Genomic DNA, 22,830 nt, shown 5'->3' on the forward strand with positions numbered 1-22,830 from the left:
TTGGTATCTTTTCAAATTCACTGTATTTTATTAGCTGCACTCTAACTTCAGACTTGCTCACCGCTGGCAGCACTGAAAAGATAATTCCCTTAATGCCCTTGATGAAGATCTTACATCATCTTCCTTAAGAAATGAACTTTTATTACTGAAGAATATAAACAGCTCCCGTGATTCTGAATGTAATCTTTTGCCAAACATCATAACAAAGAAAAAGAGGGAGAGTGAAGATGATGGCCAGAATATTTCCATCCGGCTGCAAGTACTTTCAGGGCAAAGGACATCAGTGTCTCTTTTGTACTGATGCTAGCAATATCAAAGCTCTATCCCTTCTGAATTCTGCAAAGAATATTCTGGTGTTGAAGATTCAATTAATTCATCAGATTACCTTAGCAGCAGCAAGGTACTCAGCTGTTTGGCTGAGGAATTAATCTTCTCAAAGGCTTTAAAATGTTTTTAAAAATAAAACCGGATCACTTAGAACACCTTTTCAGGTGATGGTTGTTAATCAGATCTCCTCTGCATCCAGTGTCCGGGCCTAATTGCCTTATGTGACCCCGTAATAAATTGATCTTATTGAATGAGGCTATGCCTGGATTATTTGCAATTGCTAACTTACAATTCTTACAAGGCCTACTTTGTATAGCATGGAGCTGTTAAGATTGAGATGTCTTAATGTAGTTGATACAGCAACAAGCAGCCTTGCCTCTTTTTGTCCTCTTTTTCAATTTAGTGGGAGAAAAAACATGACCCAACAATAAATGCTTGCAGCCTGAAAGACCTACAATATGCTGAGCTGCAGCAGAGCAAGGGAGGGGATGGTCCCTCTGTGCTCTTGTAAGGCCCCACTTGGAGTACTGAGTCCAGGTCTGGGGCCTCCAGCACACGAAAGACATGGAGGTGTTTGCGTGGGTCCAGAAGGGGATATTCAGAGGGCTGGAGCTCCTCTCCTGTGAAGAAAGGTTGAGGGATCTGGACTTGTTCAGCCTGGAGAAGGTAAGGCTCTTGGGAGGCCTCATGGTGGCCTTCCAGCATCTAAAGGGAGAATACAGAAATAGTGGAGAGGGACTCTCTATCAGTACCAGTTCTAGTGACAGGAAAAGAGGCAACAGTGCTAAACTAAAACAGGAGATTTAGTCTAGATATTAAGATGAAATTCTTCACTATGAAGTGCTGGCAAGAGCTGCCCAGAGAAGCTGTAGATGCCCTGTCACTGGAGGCATTCAAGGTCAGGTTGGATGGGGAGCTAGGCAGCTTGATTTGGTGTGAGGTGTACCTGTCCATGGCAGGGAGTCAGAACTGCATGGCCTCTTCCAGCACAAACCATTGGGACCAGCTTTTGCTGCAGTGACCATTAGTTACGCAGTGTGGGATGAGGGCACAGGATATATAGCAGCATCAGAATGTTGGACTTCGTTAGAGCAGACATTGTTCTCTTCATTAAAAACAAAACAAAAACCAAAGCAAATGTTAGAACAAGTATAACAGGGTTCACGTGCTCTGAAGGCCTGACTAACTCACAGTAGGCACTTCAAGATTCTGAGATTAGAGGTACAATTCAGGCACAAAATATAATGATCTATTGTTCTAAACAGGAACTTCATGAAGATATTTCAGTTACTGAGTTGCCAAAGCTGGACTGGACTTTTCTGCCAATACTGCCAGAAATTGAAGTGTCATACAGCTCTATAAACTTTGGTCTGTTTTCTGTAACAGAAGTTGACGTGCCAAGTGTAAACAGCGGTTTCTGTGTGGGAATAACAAAATCTGTAAGAAAACCCATTTCCCACATTTGTTTCTCAGTTGTTTATTTATTTATTTTTTTTCTATTTCTTCTGAATCCCAAACCTTTTCTTTGTACTTGTGAGCTTCCTGGAGATGTTGTACTATCTGCGTTTCAGTTTCTCTTAACATTTCAAACCTCATATGGGATATTTTCTTCACTTCTTCTCACTCAAAAACATAAACAAGATTAACAGTCATATGGCAGCAACACAGATGAGAGCCCTGGTGACTGGTGTTGGACAATGAAAATTATTTAGACTTTGCCTCTGTCAAATTCATTACTTAAGGTTTGATAGAAGCAGAGGAAATTGCCTCTTTAACTTCAGTGGACCTTGTATCTGGTTCAGAAGGCTTAAAACGGTAAAAGACCAACACTGAATAAGGAGTATCACAGTGACGAACTTGCTTTCCTCTTTTCACTGGAAGCTTTGACCGTAAGTCAAACATGGAGTTGTAGTTCTGCTGTTAGACTCTTGTGGTTAATTTTCTTGGTACTTAGATTCCAGTAGAGCTTTCAGCTAAAATGAATGTTACTAATATTTACATATTCAACAATATCTGAACTCCAGATTATTGCATGAGATATATATGAAATTTCATACTTCATTCTAAGTAATGAATAATGCTTTGAAATGCTCTTGGGACATGTAAATATTTTACTCAGTAAACCTGTTGGCATCTCTACTTTCAAGAAGTAGATGTAATATTGCTATTAAACATTCTTTTCCTGATTATTCACAGAATAACTCCAAGAAATGTAATAACATAAATCCATTTCTCTTTGAATTAGTGTTCTCCTGCATTCAGAACTGCAGTTGTTCTCTATATTATCCTATTCAGAACTAAAAAAAGTACACAGTGAAGTTGGAAGTTGTAGAATCACATATCAGATCTTCTGTTATATATTACTTCCTACTGACTGGAAAGCACAAAGCCAGGGGCATTCTGCATTTGTTAATGTGATGCCAGGCACAGATCCTTGCATCAGTGTGGGTGGCTGAGTAAAGTGGCTGCTCCCTCTGGACACCAGGAAGCAAAAGCAGGGAACCATGTCCTATCCTTCTGGTAGGTTTTCCACCCTGTATTGTTCTGCCATAATAATAACTGAATAGTAACTCAGCTCTGCACCTGCAGTGGATTCTACACAGAGAGTTACTTTCGTGTTATGCTTTGCATGCAGCTCTCAGAGATGTCATTTAACCTTTGATTTCTACCTGTTATTTGTTCCGGTAGACGAGCAGGTGTGATTTTGGTACTTTGTTCTGCTGCCAACACCTGTGAATACTGGAGCCAGGTAGTAACATTTTGGGGGTTGTTCTTATTTTCGTGGAGGAGTATTTAGCATGTGCTGCTCTTAGTCTTCCACGTTGACTATGCTGCCAGATGCAATGTGCACTAGTAGGCTCCAGCTGATAATAACCAACTCTGTTTCTGCAATACTTAACTAGAGGTTGCAGCTTTAGGTTAGGGCTTCCCGGACTACTTAACTTCCCTTTCACCAGAACACTCCCTCAAACTTTTTGCATTCATACGGGAAACATATAAATACTGTGTATGAAACAATGCAGCAAACAGATTTTAATGAAACGTTCATGTGAATATACTTCCCCCCCTCATTACAGTTATTGCCAGTGTATGTTTAACTTGCTGATTTCACACACAGCTGTGCAGCCCTTTTGTTACATATTAACTTGAGACCCAAGCTTGCAAGATGCAGAGAGCTTCTGGTTATGTTGAGCTTCTTGCAGGGCTGTGAGCACATGGGTACGCAGCTTGCAGCTCTAGCCCTGAGCCCAGATGACCAAAGCCAATGGCTGCTCCCCACACTGGTGTCTTTTCACTGATTGCAATTGCTTTGTGCTACTTTGCTTTTCCACAGTGTTAAGTCAGGTGTTTACCAAAGGGGCATGAAGCCAATCTATTGCTTAGATTTTGGGGAAATGGATTTCAATGAGATCAAGATGTGGTGCAGCCTGAGCAATGTTAATCACTGCTTTCTCTCTGAAGGCTGCTTTGTGAGAAAGGTATGGTATCGGCCTGTGTTATAAAATCTGATGTATTTGGCACAGAAAACGTATTGCAATTACTGTTTCTATAAAGTTGTTATCACTGTTGGATATGTAGATGAAGACCGCAATTTTCCACTGTTGGCAAGGAAAAGCAAGGGATACCTGTAAGTAGCGAGGTTTAATTCAGTCTAAGAGCAAGGAAACAGATTTACAAGGCCACAGCCCCCACTGTCTCTGTGAAATAACCCAGCTATCATTAAGCAAGCAAGGAGCTAGGCCAGAGGAACAGTTCTGTTCTAGTGACTGCTGAAGGAATCTTACTTTAATGCAAATTGTGTGTTTCTGAGGAATAAGCAAAATAAATACATAAATAAAAAGAAAACACGAAGGAGAAAGAGACTTTAGTTGTTGTTAGTCAGTGAGAGAGGTCTCTATGTAACCTTATGCACGATCAGCCAAGCAAGCAATACTGAGAAGTTAACAGTTGTTTACCCATTAAAAGAAAGTGGGGGAAATAGAAGTTTATGTGACCTAGAGTGGACTGTCAATGACAATGAAGTATTTTCCAAAACCTGAAGTGTAGACAGAGGGCACCACGTGATCTCCTACAAACAAGCAGTCACAAGCACTCCATATCCTTCCTGGGAAAACAGCTCCTGTTTTGGGGTAAATGAGGCTGGGGTTGGTTGCATGTTAATTCTCCTTCATTAAGACGTGTTAGCAAGTTTAATTCTTTCTATAAAGCCTGGATTTCACTCTTGTTTAATACTAGGCTAAATCTGGAATAATAAATTCTCAAAAGCTTAGAGGTTCCAGTAAAATAAGATTTGTCTATAAATTGCATGTTGGTTTCTACTGGTTACGTTGTAGCTTTGGTGCTCTGGGCAGTAGGAAAGCAAGAGGGTGAGAAAAGAGTATGTACTTTACCAGCACATGGGATGATTTAGTAGAAGCTGTGACCTCTTACTGCAAACATTAGGAAATAATTATTTCTCTGGAGAGCCTGCACTCCCTCTGTCCCCCTTTCCTTAGACTTCAGCACAATGAAATATGCAGCATTTTGAATTATTTCCACTTGAATTTAGTACTTCTTTTAAGGGTTGGGAAATAGAGATGTAGAACGTTGTACATGGCACGTGATGGTAGTTATCTGAGTGTTTCTCAGAGTATGATCTGAATTCTGCACGAGATCTGCTTATCAGCTGAAAAACAGCAGGACTTCTGATAAATGAAGTATCTTCTCTTGGCCTGGGAGGGTACTGTAGTATCGAACCTGGCTTGTTAAAATGGAGCATCTTGGACTGGTTAAAAAATATATATATTCTGGAATACGTCTGTATGTGGATCTTTGGGACATTATGAGTTAAAGCTTTCATATAAATCTTGTCTGTGCTCAGAAAATTCCCCGATGCTGACAGGGGGTGTCACCAGCAGCTCAGCTCAACATATGCTGCATATGGCAAAGCAGGAAGACCCGCTGCTTCGCAGGCTGTGAGAGCAGGTTTTAAACCAGCAGCTTTCAGCATTCTGCTAAAGGTTGGCCTCTACACATTGCCCATCCAATTACCAGTAAGGCTGATTAGCTGTTTGAGCACAGATTGGTTTATCACATTCTTTTCTGCATAAAAAATAAAACTGTATAGCATCTGTAGTTGTGAAGTATCTAGCACTCTCAATATCCCTGCACTGAGACTTTATTTGTATTATAATTGTGGTGAGGTGGAAATTGGAACAGAATCAGAATCTGAATACAAAGCAGATTAAAATCTCTACTTGCAGCAATGACTGATTTTAAATTGAATATGACACAGCACTTCATAGAAAAGCTCAATTGACTCATTTTATGGAGAAAGTATTTTCCTGCTTTTCAGAAAACACACTTAAAAATATTTCCCATTTGAGGTGTCACCATAGGTTTTTGCATGTCTTTGTGTTTCTGTTGCCAACCTGCTCCTAGCACCCAGTGCACCCCCACGTCACACCCACACATACCCCCCCCTCCATGATGGCACATCTCTGTCCTTCCAGCCCTTTCCGATTCACAGCACACCTGAGCAGCTCCTGAGACAAATTTGGAGTCTGAAGCCATTTCGTTTCCTGTGGCTCCTGAAAGGAGGACCTTCTATTTTCCTGCCTGTGCTTTCTCCCCTGCCCTTGAATGTTTACCTCCATACCTGCTGTGCATCAGTTTGGGGCAGCTCAGCAAGCTGGCTCACCACAAAAGCACAGGAGGTGGGAGAGGTCGAGGTGGGAAGGGGCCTTTGGAGGTCACCTGTCCAACCTCTGCTTTCTTAGAGATGCCCAGACTGGGGTGCCAAGTCCCACATATATGCAGATTCTGGAGACGTCCAAGGATGGAGACTCCACAGATTCTCTGCATCCTGTGCCAGTGCTTGATCACCCACACAGAAGAACTGTTTGCTGATATTCAGTCACAGCCTCCTGTGCTTCAGGAGGCCCAGCTTTTAATTTATATTTTTATATTTTAATTATATGACCCAAAGTACTGAGGGAAAGGCTGCTAAGGTATTTTGCATTAGAGCTTTATAGCCTGTACCTTATCAAGGCCTTTTTAAAAGGGCCATAATGACTGACAGAACTTGAAGCGTCCATGTGTTGCAGTGTTTAGGCAAGGACAGCTAACCAACATAAATTAACTTTGTAGTAAGAATGCATTCAATCTTTCAGTTCAGAGCTGTCCTGTGCTGTTACAACACATAAATTATCAGTCTGACCTGCAAGCTCCAGCTTAGAAGATTAATGGAATATCATGAAAATAGGCAACTGAGTCTTAAAACAGGCACTTTACTCTGAACTCCTTTAAAAAACTGGATGCTAGGGTTTGTCCTCTGCACCGGTAGATAATGGATTATTTTCTCTGTGGGTGCACTTTTTGTAGCTCTCATCACCGTAAGCATCAAAGTGCCAGAGAAATATTGATGGATTTGTCCTCGCAGGCCCATAGGTTACAAGGTACTGCTCCTATCATCACTTATTTTACACATATGGCACTTTAGCTGAGACAAGTATGCTGGACTGCCAAGGTCAGAGAGAAACAAAATCCAGAATCCCTCTTTCCCAGTCTGTCAGAAAGGCATCTCTCCAGCCTGAGATGCAGTGTTTTTCCAGATAACGTAACATTACTTCCAGGGCTGGTAAAAACACTGGTTGCTTAACCTCAGCTCATGGGGAAAAGGGTGTAGGAGCCACTAGTCAGAAAAATTTCTCATGGCACTAGTTCTTGTTGTCCCTACTGAGGGTAAATGCTCCATTTTGTACCTTGGATATACACAGCAGACACTATCTTAGGCTACTTGAGTTAGATTTTCTTCCTTATCATTATCAGAGGACAACTGCAATAGCTTACAGAGACAGGTAATATTCATTACTTGTCCTGCTGCCCAGAAATAGATATCTACACAAATGAGTTTTCAAGTGAGCATCGTTATGTGTTTTCTCCATCTTTAAAATTAGCTAACTTCTTTTCCTGACAGAAGGAATGAGCAGTTTGATTAAATTTGATCATTCATGTTTAAAAAATATATATATTCCTGATTATAGTGTTACTAGTGAAGGAGTTAAAACATTAACACAGCACCAAAGGAAAAGAGGGATGAGTATTAGCTGGAAGTTCTCAAATAGATTAAATTCATAGCATATATATATATATATTTATTTAAAAGCCTTAGCATTATGAGAAGAGATATTCCCAAGCACGCAGTTGCTACTGTAGCACTGCACCAGCATCCACTCTATTCAGACTGGTAGTTCTTATAGCTTTTCCACTCTGTTTTTTTTTGTTAGTAAACTCAAACCAAATCTAGAAGTTATTGACAAAATAGAGGGAGAATTAGCAAGAAGATTTTTTTTTTCTCTCTCTCTTTTTTTTTGTTTTCCCCTGAAAAAAACACTGCAGAGATGACTCAGTTTTCTTACCAGAAATGTGTCCGTGAACATCACTTGTAGTTCAGGCCATCACAAAGACATTACGTTTGTCATTGCAAAAAAGAGACTAAACAAAGGAAAGTGTTGATAACTAATTGAAAACACCCATGTGGTTCTGGAAGCACATGGCCGGGGCCAGCCTAGAAGCCACCTCTGGTTTCACCAAACCTGATCCTCCCCACAGATTGCTGCCTGCTCGTCCTTTCCTTAATTCCAGTGAGACACTCTCAGCTCTCACCTCAGGAACAAACCAACAGCTGTAATTGTACAGGGCTTTCTGCCCTGTCCACTGGGAAGGCAATGAATGTAAACAGCTGCCTGCCTAGAACCAGCTGGGTATTGCTATTGCATCACATTGGGCTACTTATTCTCCCGAGACCTGTTATTTTATTTTAATAAGCATCAGGAGATCTTACATAACTCTGCATAATTTTTCCCAGTATGGTTTTAGAGCGCTACACACTTCACTTCTAAAGCACCTCCATCTCTGCTGCTGCCTGTGGGACTCTGCGTTCCTGTGGTGCTGCCGTGTCCTTGCTCCCTTCTGCAGAGCCATGAGTCAGGCAGGGGTGAAGGGCAAGGCCTGGGCCTCCTCCTGGGCTGTGGAGCAGTGAGCAGAACCACACAGTCGTAGAGTCACAGAATAAGCCTAGTTGGAAGGGATCCATAATGACTATCAAGTTCAACCCGTGGCTCAAGGCAGCACCACCCAAAATCCAGTTCTGATGTCTGAGTGCTGTCCAAACGCTCCCTGAGCTCTGGCGCTCAGGGCCGTGCCCACTGCCCTATGCAGGCTGTTCTGGTCCTGAACCTGCGCCTGCTGCAGCTGGTCCTCAGCTCTCCTGCCCCTCAAATCCCTTTCTGTATGAATTCTTCATTCTAGTTTTTATTTATTTATTTATTTTGGCTTCCTGGTTGTCTAACAGGGCTCCTTCATAACCCTGGGTAACTTTGGAAGGCCACAGTTTGAAGCAGAGAGGCTGGGACAGCAGGGTAATTATGTGGGAGGGGAAGGAGGCTGATAAAGAGCTCCTAATAGTCACTCTTACATGCTATTATTTCAAGCAAGGAAAATAAACACAGAATGGTTGTGGGGCAGTCAGACAGGAGAGTGAGGGATGAGACATGAAGGAATGGCAGAAAAAGACATGGAGAGAGGTGGAAGAGATGACAAATGGCAGCAGGAAGAGATGACAATTCCAGCTCGCAGGGCTTGTAACAGAAAATCTAGATTTATTTTTTTTTTTCAAGAAAAAATAAAAATATATGTTATGGGAAAATACATATATGTTTTACTGAACTCTTTTTCTTTTTCTGTCTCTTACTTTTCATTTCCATGATCACTTTCCCTCTTATCTCTTACACTTTGTAAGGCACAAAATAAAGGTGGAATTCAGCCTTCCTAATTGGTAACTGGAAGTCTTCTTTATGTCTCAGCACAATGGTCTGTTTATTGGGAACTGCCCTTCTGTAGTACCAGCCATCTCTTCACGTCACGCTGCCTGAATAATGCCTCTTGAGGATGACCAGAAAGAATAGCATCACAGCCAGGCTCTGGGGGGCTGTAAATAGCATTATGCCTGACTGAAAGGCTGAGGCCATCATTAAGTTGCCTGCAGCTGGAGTGGTGTAGGTGGGTGAGTAAGAGCAACTGGGAGACGGGACAATGGTAACCTGGTACACAAGGGTCATTTTTCTTTGGTGGCGTCGTTCCACTGGGCTATTGTGCTCCCCCTAAATTGCATCTCTGTGTTCAACAGAGCTGAGCAAGCTCAGTGAAACAACCTCAGCAAAGCACATTTTAAAGAAAACGTTGAATGACTGGAGCAAAAAGAACAGTTTATTGTGTGTTGTGATTTCGACCGAGCTGTGGCAAACTTCTACTTTGCTCAGTAATTGTCTTTATCTATATTGAACTGGTTGTGAGTTAAGGGCACACGGCTAAATATATGCAATGGGAACTGGCCTTTAGAAAGCAGTATCCCAGCTCCCTGTGCACCAGCAATAATGGCTTTCATTGGGCAAATTAAGAAGTTAATCCATCAGTTTAACCCAGGGTGTCCTTTGAGTGTTTTCCGTAGCAACATGATTCATTTTCTGGAATGGAATTTTTCAGTGCCAGGATGACAGAGCTCTTGAATTTGGAAAATCCCTTTTGATTTGTTATTGCTGATTTGGTTACAGATATACACAAATGGAAAAATCCTACATTAATTTCCCTCACAGTTTACATATAAAATGGACAAAAATTACTTAGTTCAGGTTTTCTTACACAGCCATACTACTCTTTCCTCATTTCTAAGCCATACAAATGGAGATCTTGATCCCGCTCCCATTGAAGTCAGTGGGGGAGTTGCCCTTAACTTCAGTAGATATATGACTCAGTTTAATTCCCCCTGTGGGACCTGTCAGTGTGCAGAGATTCCTCAGAGGTTAATTGCTTGCAAGTGAGTCCTTCCCTGGGATGTAGAAGGAAGGTGCAAATTTCAGAACTGCTGCATTAGCTAAATCCTGCAGCCTAGGAAGGACATTGTTTAAAGCAGGGACATCCCACTTTAGTAATTCTGCATCTTAATAATTAAATTCAGCCACTCATTAACTTAAAGACTATGTTACTTCCTTTGCCATCTTGCTCAATATCTATTGAAGTATGACAGATGTTTTTATCATGTTATCCTGGAAATATTCCTTTTGACTTTTTTTTTTCCACACTCTTTTAAGAGTACAATTAATAATAAAAAAAGACTACTTTAAAATGGGCTTTTAGAAAGTATTTATAAAAGAACCACAAAGGAAACAACAACTGGGGGAGTGGAAGAGGAGATTTCTAAACTAATCAGTCAGAATCATTCTTTAGACTTTTCAGATTTAGATGAATGACTTTCTTATTACTTAACTGTGCTCACTGCTATTCTGAGAAAGCTAAAAGGTACATCACAATTTATTGAAAGTTTTTAGAGCAGTTTCTTCATTAAAAATCTCGATATTCTTTCTCCCACGCCACATTTTTTGTAATCCTTTCCCACCTGTATTACACTTGGAATAATCCTTCTCATTCCCTGTCACATGCACATTAAACCTCTTTCAAATTAGAGACTTTGAGCTCTTAAAACAAGCATTTCATTTTTGTTGCGAGGAGTGTGATCACCATTATCAAGCCATTATTAGAAATCTTATATCTAGTGAATACTGTTGGGTGGATAAAGGAAGGAACTGAAGTAGCGGCTCAGTTCAGTTCCAGCTCAATAGCTTTTTCTGAGGATCCTCCTTCTCTGAGGGGACTCGTGGATTGAAAAGGCCTCCTCTGGATTCCTCTGTCCACATCTAGAGTACTGTGTCCAGATCTGGGGCCCTGAGCTCAAGAAAAATGTGGAGCTTTCAGAATGTGTCTATAGGAGACCATGAAATTGATCAGAGTACTGGGGCACCTCTCTTATGAAGACAGGCTTAGGGAGCTTAGCTTCATTGTGGCCTTCCAGTGCTTAGAAGGAGATTATATACAGGAGGGAGACTGACTTTTTACACAGTCTGATAGTGACAGAAAAAGGGGGAACAGTTTTAAACTGAAAGAGGTGATTTAGATTAGACGTCAGAGGAGTGTTTTTCAGTGAGAGAGGGAGGTGAGGCACTGGCACAAGGCTGCTCAGAGAAGCTGTGGATGCTCCGTCCCTGGAGGCCTTCAAGGCCAGGCTGAACAGAGCCTGATTTAATACCTGATTTAATGGTTGAAAACCCTACCCATGCCATGGAGTCTGAACTAGATGATCTTTGAGGGCCCTTCTAGCTCAAACTGTTTTATGATTCTAGGATTCAATGAAAAGGCTATTCAAAAGGAAGATACAGGAGCATAGGAGCATGAATTCAGTGAAATTTGGGTTTGAACAGCTCTAATTAGGAGTTTTTAAAGGGCTGAGCACAAACCTCTAGAGACAGTAGGGAAGCCCAGTTTATAGTATTGTTGAAAGCAGTTTCACAGTTGACATTTGATAGACACTCTGCCATTTCAGCCCCAACTTCCCCTTCAGAGGCTTCTGTACTGATGCGTGCTGTTATTCCTCCCCAAGTGTAAGACTACACCAGCCATGGTTACTACAGACATTTCCAGTCTTACCCTCCATTTGCGTGTGCCCAGCGCTGTAAAGTACCCAACCCAACACTTCACCCACTTGTTTGAGTCATTCCTAGAGGTTCACTTCTCAGACAGGTGTACACAAAGCCAATCCAGGCAGGTGCCAAGCTGTGCCCTCTGCTGACTGCCCAGAATCCTGTGGTCACTGCCAGAGTTATTTGCTGCCTCATTTGACCTACATCCCTTAAGCCCATTCGTTTGCCTTATCCCCTAAGTACACCATGCCTTGGAAAGGACGTCACTGCTGCTCTCCAGAGATGTAATTACAGTGTGCAGTCACAGTTCTGAAGGACAGGCTGATGGCCTTCATTCCTTTGTCAGGGTGTCTGTCCTGCTGTGAACTGTGCTGCCCATTTGTCATTGTGCCTTTGACCTGAGACACATTCAAACTGTTTTAGTTATATCGGCAAGTCCAGTCCATGTGTAGGAATATGCTTAGACCATAATCATTTTGAGAAGGAAGCACCAATGTTTATGTACCTTTACTGGGCATCCTGAAATGGGACTGTATGACAGACTCACACTTTTTTTTTTTCCTATAGTATATGAACACTGCTCAGAATGAGGGTGAGTTCACCCTGCCATGTCTGAAGAAAAGCAGTAAAAATGTGGCTGGTCCAGGATAGTGGGGCAGCCTGGGAGCATAGTGTGTCTATGAACAAACTTCTCTTGGAGAAGAAGAGGCTCCAGGGAGACCTTATGGCTCCCTACACTGCCTGAAAGGAGGTTGTGCTGAGGAGCCCAGCCTCTTCTCCTAGGTAACAGCATTAGGACAAGACATAACAGCCTTAAGCTGCACCAGGAGAAGGACACCAGGGAAGGGTCAAGTTGGATGTTAGGAAAAACGTATCCAAAAGTGTGGTTGAAAACTGGAATAGGCTGCCCAGGGAGGTGCTGGAGTCACCATCTCTGGAGCTTTTCAAGCGATGTGGAGATATGGTACATGGTTCAGTGAGCAGTACTGGTGGTATGAGACGGCTGAATTGACTGATCTTAGGGATCTTTGTGATTTCAAACAAGCGGGGTTTACCAGGGCCGTGTAAGGAAGCGAATCCTCGCGTCCTCGCTCAAACTCTCCGCCGGCAGCGCAAGAGGAGCCGGGGGAGCGGGGTGTCCTGGCTGTTGGGGGTGTCCCTGGGGCCGCCCCGCCCCCCGTCCCCGCCCTCCTCCCATCGCGGCGCCCGCTGCCATAGCGATGCGGGAGCGGGCAGCGGCGGGGCCGGGTGCGGGCAGCGGGGCCGCGCGGCTGCCCCCAGGTAAAGGCGCGGGGCTGGGCGCGGGGTGGGTGCGCGCTGCGAGCTGCGCTTCTTTCCTTACCGATTCCTTTGCGTTGAATTTGTTCCCTCCCGCTGCCGCCCGCACGTTCAGGTGCAGAAAGCGGCTTTCTTGGGGAAGTTCTCCGCGGGGAGCAGCGGCGGGTTCTCGTCTTTACGATTTTTTCGTGTTTGTTTTTACTTTTTTTTTTTAAATTATTATTTGTTGTTATTATTTTCCCCTGAGCGTTGCGGGCCGGGGCCCGGAGCTTTGTCCGCTCCGCGGTGCGGGGTCGAGCGGAGCCCCTCCACGCAGGGCGGGCTCACGCTGCGACCGTGTGAATGGAGGGGATTAAAAGCGGCGATGCGGAGGATCTCCGGCGTCTCTGTGAAACACGAGGAAACCCTTTTATCCCCGGAGGTTCGGAAAACTCCTTCTAAAGTTGCACTCCGGAGGGAGCTGCCGGCCCCAGCGCCGCCTCGCTCCGTGCGCTGCCCTGCGGCTGCTGGCCCCATTCTTATGGAGATGCGCAGCCCCGCTGTGCCCCGCGGAGGGGGGAAGGGGCCGCGGCCCGGAGGGACTCAGCCCCCGCCCCGCCTGGTTGCCCGGAGCCACCTCTCCCCCTCTCCGAGCCCTCAGGCCGCCCGGCCCGGGTTCAGACAAAGACGAGGAGGGGGCAGCGCTGCTTCCAGCACAGCCGCTGCTCGCCGCGGTTTGGGGACGAATCCCCGCAGCCCGTGGTGCCCCGCAAGCCTCCACCCCACGTATCCCCCCCTGGAGGCCGTGTGGGTTACAGCTGCCGGCACTGCCTGAGGCCAGAGCTGTGCCCCCCGTGTCACTGCGGGGTTACCTGCAAGGGGACAAAGGTGGCTGGGAGTCGTGCAGCCAACCCACAGCAGCAAGTGCTGGGAAGACATGGGTCTGTCCTTACACTGTTTGAGTGCTACGTTGTAGTCTGTGACCAAGCTCAATCCTTTCAATGAAACTTCCCGTCTGTGTTGCCAAACAGTTTTTTCTCTCTAAATTTGTGTGAGGATTACACGTAGTGTTCTAAGGTAGGTGTGGTAATACTGCTGAACTTATTAGCTCATTAAGTTTTAGAAAAACAAGCACATACTTAAATTATTCTGGTCTCTTAAATTGCCAACAACTGCAATGATACTTTGAGGGTGTTATTAACGTCCTCTCCCTGCTGCAGTGCACCTTTGTGCGGCTGGAAGGAGCTCCTTGAGCTCACTCGTGTCATTAGTTCTTACAGTGAGGTCCAAACTTCTTTTAGCAGGAGACTTTGTACTGAAATTTCCCTAATGGTCACCTTTGTGTTCTTGGCACAGGCGGTGCAGCCGGAGGAGCTCAACTCGGCTGGTGAACGTGGGAGCAAGAGGAGCTTGAGTGCAACAGATGTGGGTCAGGCAGCGAGGGCAGCTGCCGGGGATGGCAACGTGGCTGTAAGCTGCCCCAGCCTCCAGCTCCATGCCATCGAGGGCATGACCACATTTCAGAATGGCTATGGGAACAGCAACGCCATCGCTTGTATCGTGATGGATAATAAGGAGCCTCCGAACTTGACGACCTCTGTCAGTCATAACGGGGGGTACAGCACCAGTGGATGTTGTGAAGAGGAAACACAAGATGAGAAAATCAGCCCTTCCAAAATCATGCGCTTCTTCTCCACCCCTCGGAAACGAGCGAATTCCAGCTCTGACAGGCCTCGCTCTCTCATTTTGATGGGCAACTCTTCCACGTGGAATGCTTTATCTTCCATCAGGAAAATGGGATCTTTCAAGAAGCTGAAATCATCTGTTCTGCAAGGGATTCAAGCAAAGGAGTGCCCCGATATCCTTAATGAGAATGGTGTAGGCAAACACAACTCAAATGGGGCAGTGGTGAGAGTTCAGACTAACAGGTTTTCCTATTCGGGGCCTATGCAGGATTTCCAGAGTGCAGTGGATGGTTTGGTGTCCGACTGCTCTGATGCTGAGGAAGGTGATGAGTCCTTCCTGAGGAACACTCACCGCTCACGCAGCATCCGACGGGCTTATGGTGCCGGCCGCATCAACCTGCTCGACACGGATAAGGCTCAGAGCCACCACAACGGCACCAGAGCAACATCTCCTGTCCTTGCAGAGCCAAAGATCTGTGAGATTTTGGTGAAGGACTCAGAAAACAACAGGATCATCTATCGGAGAAGCAAAAGTTCGGATAACTTGAACTTTCTGAAAAAAAGCTCGTTCAAAAGGAAGTCCACCTCAAACCTGACCGACCTCAAGGCTGCGAATGAAAAACAGATGCCAGCAAGGACTGTGAGCGTTACTTCTGCTGACTCAGACAAAACAAATGGGAACCCTGAGAGGAGATCCAAGCGATGGAAGAGCCCCATCAGGGCAAAGGATTTTGACCGAGTTCTGAAGCTTGTCAGTAATGTTACAGATGTTGCATGGAAGAAGGATGGCTCTAAGAGCACAGCTCCTTCTCCCAGTGAGCCGTCCCAGAGAACAAGGTCAAACAGCAGACTGCATGATGACTACTCCCGCAGGGTTTCCAGTAGCACAGATCATGACAGAAAGAGGTGCACCTCCTCAGCATCTAGTCTAGATTCTTCATCACCAGGAACACCTTGTCTACAAAGCCCTGTGGCTGCTCAGGATAAAGAGGCTGAAATGGATGTAGCTCGTGCTGAAGACAAAAACCTCAGTACATCTTCAGGTATCGCGGAATCTGATTTATTGTCCCCTACTCTGAGTGACATCGGGCCATTTCCCAACGAAGTGTTTGATACAGACTCGGACGAACCAAAAGCCTCCCAGCAGTTTGCATGTGATGCTGAACATCCTCACATCCCTGTCAGGCCGACTGCTCCAAAACCTCAAAGCCCCAGCACGGAGAAGATGATGTGCAATATGGATTTCCAGTGCTCAAACCATCATAGCACACTGTCGTTGAGCTCCACGGAGAGTGAGGAGAGAGGTGAGGTTGGGCCAAAGCTGAGCAGGAATCCTGTCTGCTTCCAGGACACTGTGCAAACCGTGTACTATGATGATGGAAATGAGGACAGTGGCATCAGCAGTCACTCTCAGCTGAGCCTCAATTTAGCCCCTGGTGCAGAAGAAAAAAAGGAAGAGGTAAGAAAGAATGCAGAATCCTTTAGAAGTTATGTATTTATCCATCAGGTTTTCTCTTTATTAATGCAAAACAATGCAAACAATGCAAAATAACCGGAATACTAATGGCTATTGCAGCTTGTTATTGCTAAAATACGCTGACAGAAATTATTTTCTTTAATATATTCTCTTTGGAAGCTAACACCAAATTATTTTCCCTTTGTGCATTAGCATCCAAGAAAGTTTTGGCAGCCAAGCTGTTCACATCCATTTTCAAGGGCAGCTTATTACACCCTGCAGTTATACCAGCTTGTCATGTGGGCTTGTCAGATTGTACCAGCCCGGGCAGGGTCTGGCTATGTTTCTTCCAAGCCAAAAGGTCTCTAAGAAGCCTGTACATTTGGAAATAGTGTTGATTCAGTGTGAAATGCTTCTCCTGTGGCAGCCTTGCAGAACAGGATGGTATTTGTAGAGCAGTATGTCTTGAAATATATGATAGAGAAAGTTAAATGTTCGGTTGTTGTCAGTGTTTTCATTGTGCATCAGTGGCTATGTTGAGTGTAGGCTACTTGGATATTTGCTTGCCAGCTTTGAGCAGCAGAGTGTGTTGCCACTGAAGCATTAAAGAAGCCACCAGCACCCCAGTATATCCAGCTGATATTTCATACCCCCAGTAGATTAGTAGTAAATGCAGTCCTAAAACTGAAGCCCTGTGGAGGGTCTGTGTGAAAATCATTTACAAAATTAAACTGCCAGCGCTTTTAAGCCACCTTGGTTTGACTTAATGTGTCATATACCTTAGCTATGCGCACACTTCGGCCTTTCATGCTAGTCTAATCATGTCTGAGAAGCCATCTTACTTTTAAAAGCCTGGTGGGGTTTTTACAAACTAACTGTGGATGGTTACAGAACTCACTGATACTGCCAGTCTGCTGGAGAAGTGCAAGTTTGCTTTCTGTAATGGTTACAACTATGGTAAGACTGGAAGATAAACCCAGTATGTACAAACACTGGGGTCCTGGGATCATTCCTCATCCAGAGTCCCAGGGCTGCCACATCCCTCCATCCCTCCATCCATCCATCCATCCATCCATCCATCCATCCATCCATCCATCCATCCATCCATCCATCCATCCATCCATCCATCTTTCAATACCCTCACATAGGGGTGTGTTTGGGGAGACACTTCCATGCTGCCAGAGGGGTGAGAAGCTGTGATGCATCCATGTGCCAGTGATGCCTCTCAGAAGCAATATGGGAGGATTAATGCTACTCATCCACCATCTAGTGGTGATCTGGGCTCATGACACAAGAGAAGTTCAGCTCGTCCTTCCCCTTGATTCCCCAGAAACAAGGATGCCTTTCAGAAGTTCTTAAATGAATGTCAGCATTGGATGGATAAAAGTTACTACTGCTGTAGTTTGAATGCCACATTCTGTTGTTATCTAGCATGCAATTTAAACTTCATATTAAAATATATTTGATGTTATTTGTGAGTGCAATTTAGTGCACTCTTAAGTTGTCTAGAGTATGCTGTGTGCACTGGTACCAGCTGTTTGTGTGGGGGATGCACAGATGGTGTAGCATGGAGCCCTTCAGGAGATGAAGGAAATGACAGTGACAACGGGGATAGGTCTAAATGGTGCAGCTGCACCCAGATTTCTATTCTGATCCAAAAAAACAATGTTTTTGGGGGTGGGTGCAGGTATAGATGGGAAGCATGAGGTGTGCAGGACAGGGTGACTGCTGTCATATTGTGCAAGGGGTGTAAGTGCTGCCCTCTCTTTTTCCAGACCTGCTTCCCACTCCATGCACAACCCTACAGCCATGGCACTCAGCATGAGCATGAAGCAGGAAGTTCAGCATGGTTTCTCCCTGCCATGTCTTTGCAGGGTTTCATCGTACATGTATTCCTCCTCAATATTATGCATAAAGTTACCTTGGTACCAGAGATGCCAGTTTTTCTAATTGGAGCTTATTCAGCCCACAGGCACTGCGGCGAGTGCCACATAGTCATACAGTGAAGTCACCAAGGTTTGAACTTTTGCCTATATTTCATTTTTAAGTCTACCTCACACTTCTGCATTGCAGAGCTGTACCCACTCACAGCATTGTTTCCTTGACAGTCAGGTGCTTGATTTGTTCTCTGCAATTATTTGTGTCATAATGCTGAGCAATGCAAATCCAAAATGTTAAAGACTGAACCTTAGGTTCCCCAGCAAATCTACATGGTTTCCCTGTTTCACGCATCTTCTAAATGTGGATTTCATGTAAAAGCCATTAAAATCACTGTGGCTCGGAGATGTATTTCTCTACACAGTGCTAAGCAGCCAGGCTCACATCTCCATGCATACCCAGATGTGGAAGCTACCCAGCATTTCCTTAACGCTGTGAAGATGATTTCACAGTATTCTCACAATTCTACTGATTCCTTTCAATTAGTGTCCTGTTTTGTTTTTCCCCACCGCGATTCAGGCTTGACATCTTGTCACTGCTGTCCTATTGGTTTCACCTGAAGACCGCAGCAGGTGAGGTGTTTGGCCTTCTCAGTTGCTGATCTCTGCAGGTGGTGCTTGCCAGGGAAGGACTGACTAAATGCAGCGTGGATCTGTGTCTCAGCACTTGTTAACAAAAGCTTTTCTTTGGACTGGTGTTTGTCAGCCATGAGCTGCAAAACCAACACACTCTTCTGTGCTTGTGACAAAAACCCAGCAGTGAATTATTTGACATATTACCTCGTGTTTCGCAAGCTCTTGGAGCACCTGCTGTTTAAGTTGCCATGTTGGCATCTGGCTTCATGTTACACTAGACTTTCTTACTTAAATGCAACACCTTATCTGCATGACTGTAAGTGAATGATAGTTTATAGTGAAGAGGTAATTCTGCTTTACTCAGCTGGGTCATATTTTGTTTGCAGATTAGATTTTAACTGCTCTAAGATCAATCTGTTGACTCACTTATGTCCATGCCATGCAGCATTCATGGACAGTAATTTGATTTCTGGATCTGGTTAAGAGTAACTCTGCAGTTCCGAATAAAATTGGCCATTCCTAAACACCACTAGAATCACATGAGATTGTTATCCCTGCAAACATATATTCTAAAATGGGAGATGCAAATGGACTTCACTGTGTTTGCCCTGGAGGAAGCTGCTGCACTCCTCCTGCCTTTGCACAGTGTCTGGTACTTGGCTCTGGTGCCCTGAAATGTCAGGTAGTGCCAGGTGCTGCTCGCACAGTCAGGGCTTACACCCCAGGCTATGGAATGCTGCCTCAGGCCATGGAACTCACGTATCACAGAATGTCCTGAGTTGAAAGGAGCACGCAAGGACCATCGAGTCCAACTCCTGGCTCCACACAAAATAACCCCAAATCCAATCCCAATGTCTGAGAGCACTGTCTAGATGCTCCCTGAGCTCCGATACTTGGGCCATGTTCGCTGCCCCGTGCAGGCTGTTTCATGCCCACCGCCCTCTGGTGCAGAGCCTTTCCCTCACCCCCAGCTGCCCCTCCCCTGCAATGGCACAGGTTGCCCAGAGGCTTCAGGTTCTCCCCCTTAGAGATCTTCCAAAGCTGTGTGGACATGGCCCTGGGCACTCTGCTCTGGGGGTCTCTGCTGGAGCTAGGAGTGGGCCTGGTGGGCCCAGAGGTCCTTTCCAACTGCAACCAATATGTGGTTCTGTGATACTGTGATGTCTGAACAGAATGGAGGCAGCCATTGGGTTTCCTCTGAGCCACTGGCACTTGCTTTTTCTGGCACCCAGGGGCTGCTGGGGGTGCAGCTGAGCCCCTCTTGTATGGAGCAGAGGTGGAGCACAGCAGGTTCAGCTCCTCCAAGCCTGAGCTAAACCACAATGGCCTCACCCTCATGCTGTTCTCTAGTAACTAATAGTTTGCAGACTTCCAGTTGCCCAAAGCAGCTCCACCCACTGCAGGCTGAGACTGTTTTTGGGACCTGCTGGCTGCTTGGGCTTGGGTTTGGACTCCAGCAATAGGACTGTGCTATGGAAGGGTGGGGAGAAGGGGAAGCAGGGAACCTCCTCCTGGAAAGATACTTAGGAGTCTGACAGCTTTTTATGTTCCGCTTTGTTTGCAGAAAGTTCCACTTTCAAGCTGTAGTTAACATCTGGCTTTTGAGGTTTGCCAGCGGATGTTACAGAAGCTGCAGGCAGACTATTACAGTTGTTTCACCAAATAAAAGGAAGATGGTGGCTATTTTTAGTCCTCCTACGTGCTCTGGGGTGTTCCAAGTCTTGATTTAGACGCTTTATCAGGATTATCTGTGGGCAATTAGTGCTTGTACATCTTGAAAGTCTCAAAAGATATCAGTGCTGCTTTACTGTATATGGCACACTAGCTTCTAATTTAGATACTGAATTAAGAAAGAAGCAGTGTTAGAGCATCATTTGGCTTTGGAAATGACTTAAATGACAGAGGGGAAGATGAAGGAAATCCTTGAGGCTGAAGAACAGATTAGAATCTGGAGATCTGCTGGTCATTTCCAGCTCAGCTGTGCTCTTCCTGTGTCACTTGAATCACCAAACTGCTTTGTGTCTGCTTCTTATCTGTGAAATGTGAATATTACAGAGGTGAACTCAGTAACCTTTGTAAAGCATGTTGGGAAAGCATTAGGCTTGTTGATGGCGATAAGCATGCTTTCAAGGCAGGTGAAAAGAAGCAAACCTGCATTAAATGTGCCTATGAAACATATGGCCATCTTTGATTCGGGATTGTATCTGTACAGATCTTCCAATGTGATTTACTGGTAAATTTATTAGTTAAAATTCCACAAATGCTTTAATGCCAGCAAACCCCTCAAGTAGAAATGTACACATCTTTTTTCTAACTTCGAAACAAGCACTTACTGCAGCAACACAAGCTAATGGGGGTTGATTCTTAGCACATTGGGAATCAAAGTAACGTGATAATAATTCAGGTTGGTTTCTGATAGAAGATGCGTACACTGACTAAATAAGTGCCTTATTTTTAATACAGTAAAAACAGTAATTTCCATGATAACCACCGCTGTGATGGCAGCACTGGAAATCGTCAGTCCCGGTGGATAAGTGGAAAGTAACTGGGCTCTGGTTGCACTTTAGGGCCTTTTAATGAAATTTGGAAAGAAAGCAATAAATACACTTTCTCTAGGAGGCTCTGTTGTATCCGGAGTCTCCTAATCTCTGTGTCTGTGACAGCAGTTTGGTAATAAAATTATTGATCGTGTCCATAAACAACCTTCTAACCTCAGTTAGTAGTGATGATAAATGAACTACAACTAGTGTTCCCCTGCTGCTATTTTGCAACAAGAAAAAGTGCAAAGGTTCCCTTTTATCACGCTCCTGGGTGGAGACACGCTGCTTGGACTTTTACTTAGTTAAACGATGGTGATAAATTTATTTATGACACTTAGGTCACAAGTACTTGGCCCTATACATTTCTGCTAGCTCATATGAATTGAAAAGCATTCTTAATGCTGCTGCTAAGTTCCAGGAATTTGGCAGTTCTTGTGTTGTATGGTGGTAGTTCGTGGATTATGCAGAAATACCAGCTATTTAATAGTCACTGATTATAATACTGATGTATAGTTGTTGCTAGTACAATGAGTTTATACAGTTTAATGTACAACTGGAAATGAACACAGTAACGTGCACTTGCAATGAAAGCAGAGATATCTACATGAAATAGCACAAATCCCACAGTTTTTCCCTATAAATACTCCAGAATCTCTTTTTCCTTACCATTTACAGAACGTGACCAATTCTCCATCACATTTCAGCTTTTTGCTGAAAATATGGCATAAAAAATTGTGTTAAAACTTCTCAGATGTTCTTAAATTTGGATTTTCTCTCTTGGCAGAAGGAAGAGTAAAGGAGAAAGGAGATGGGAAAAGTCTTTCTAGAGATTTAACTGTCCCCTTGTACTCTTATATATTTATAAAGGATGAAGTGTTAACTGTGCTGGAACATAAAAATACAAATAAGAAGTTCCTATTAGTGATGGTAGGGCTTGGGAATGAACACGAGCGGGCAAGGAGCCTCAGCTGTGCACCATGTTTATAATGTGAGCAGCAAAAGCTCACATGATACTGTTTGTGCATTGCCAGCATAGCAAGTGCACAAGTGGCAGGTGTGTGATGTGTTGCATTTGTACTTGGGTTTTTTTTCTGCAGCGAAACACGTCTGTCGATTATGGGATGTTATGAGCGGTATAATTGTGCCAGCAGAATTCCCTCTGTGCAATTTCAGGTAGTGGCCCATTTTTGCCATTTCAGTGATAGAGCCTGCATCCTCATCAGCAAGACCGTCCATAGTGCATAGATCAGGTCATAGTCATTGAGGAGAGTCACAGAATTGTTTGAGTTGGAAGGGACCTTTGGAGGTCAGCTAGCCCAGCTCCCTGCAGTGTACAGGGACATCTTGTGCTGCTCTGGAGAGTTACCCTCGCCTTGCGTAACACTCCCTCTGGAGGCAGTTTTTGGTGCCAAGTTTATAAAATATACACTGTAGTCCTAAGTAGTAATCACAGAGCCTGGCTCTTATTCGGCTGCAGTGGCTAAGTGAAGATTTCAGTGGTTAAACATCTGCGTTGATCTTGTGTACACTGGTGTTAAT

General features: G+C 44.4%; 1 protein-coding gene across 5 annotated transcripts in view; it reads left to right on the plus strand.

Annotated features, from left to right (window-relative positions):
- The window catches only part of SPATA13 (spermatogenesis associated 13), a 130,366-nt gene that overhangs the window by 77,081 nt on the left and 30,455 nt on the right, over positions 1-22,830 (plus strand). For 4 of the 5 annotated variants that reach the window (XM_015852092.2, XM_015852095.2, XM_032442162.1 and 1 more), the window contains exon 2: positions 14,454-16,241. In XM_015852092.2, coding sequence (XP_015707578.1) covers positions 14,454-16,241 — 1,788 coding nt within the window. Of the gene's footprint in view, positions 1-13,072; positions 13,122-14,453; positions 16,242-22,830 lie in introns of those variants that run through there. The other variant, XM_015852093.1, reaches the window with a different exon arrangement.

The sequence above is a fragment of the Coturnix japonica genome, chromosome 1, assembly GCF_001577835.2.
Source record: "Coturnix japonica isolate 7356 chromosome 1, Coturnix japonica 2.1, whole genome shotgun sequence".
In the NCBI taxonomy this organism is placed as follows: Eukaryota; Metazoa; Chordata; class Aves; order Galliformes; family Phasianidae; genus Coturnix; species Coturnix japonica.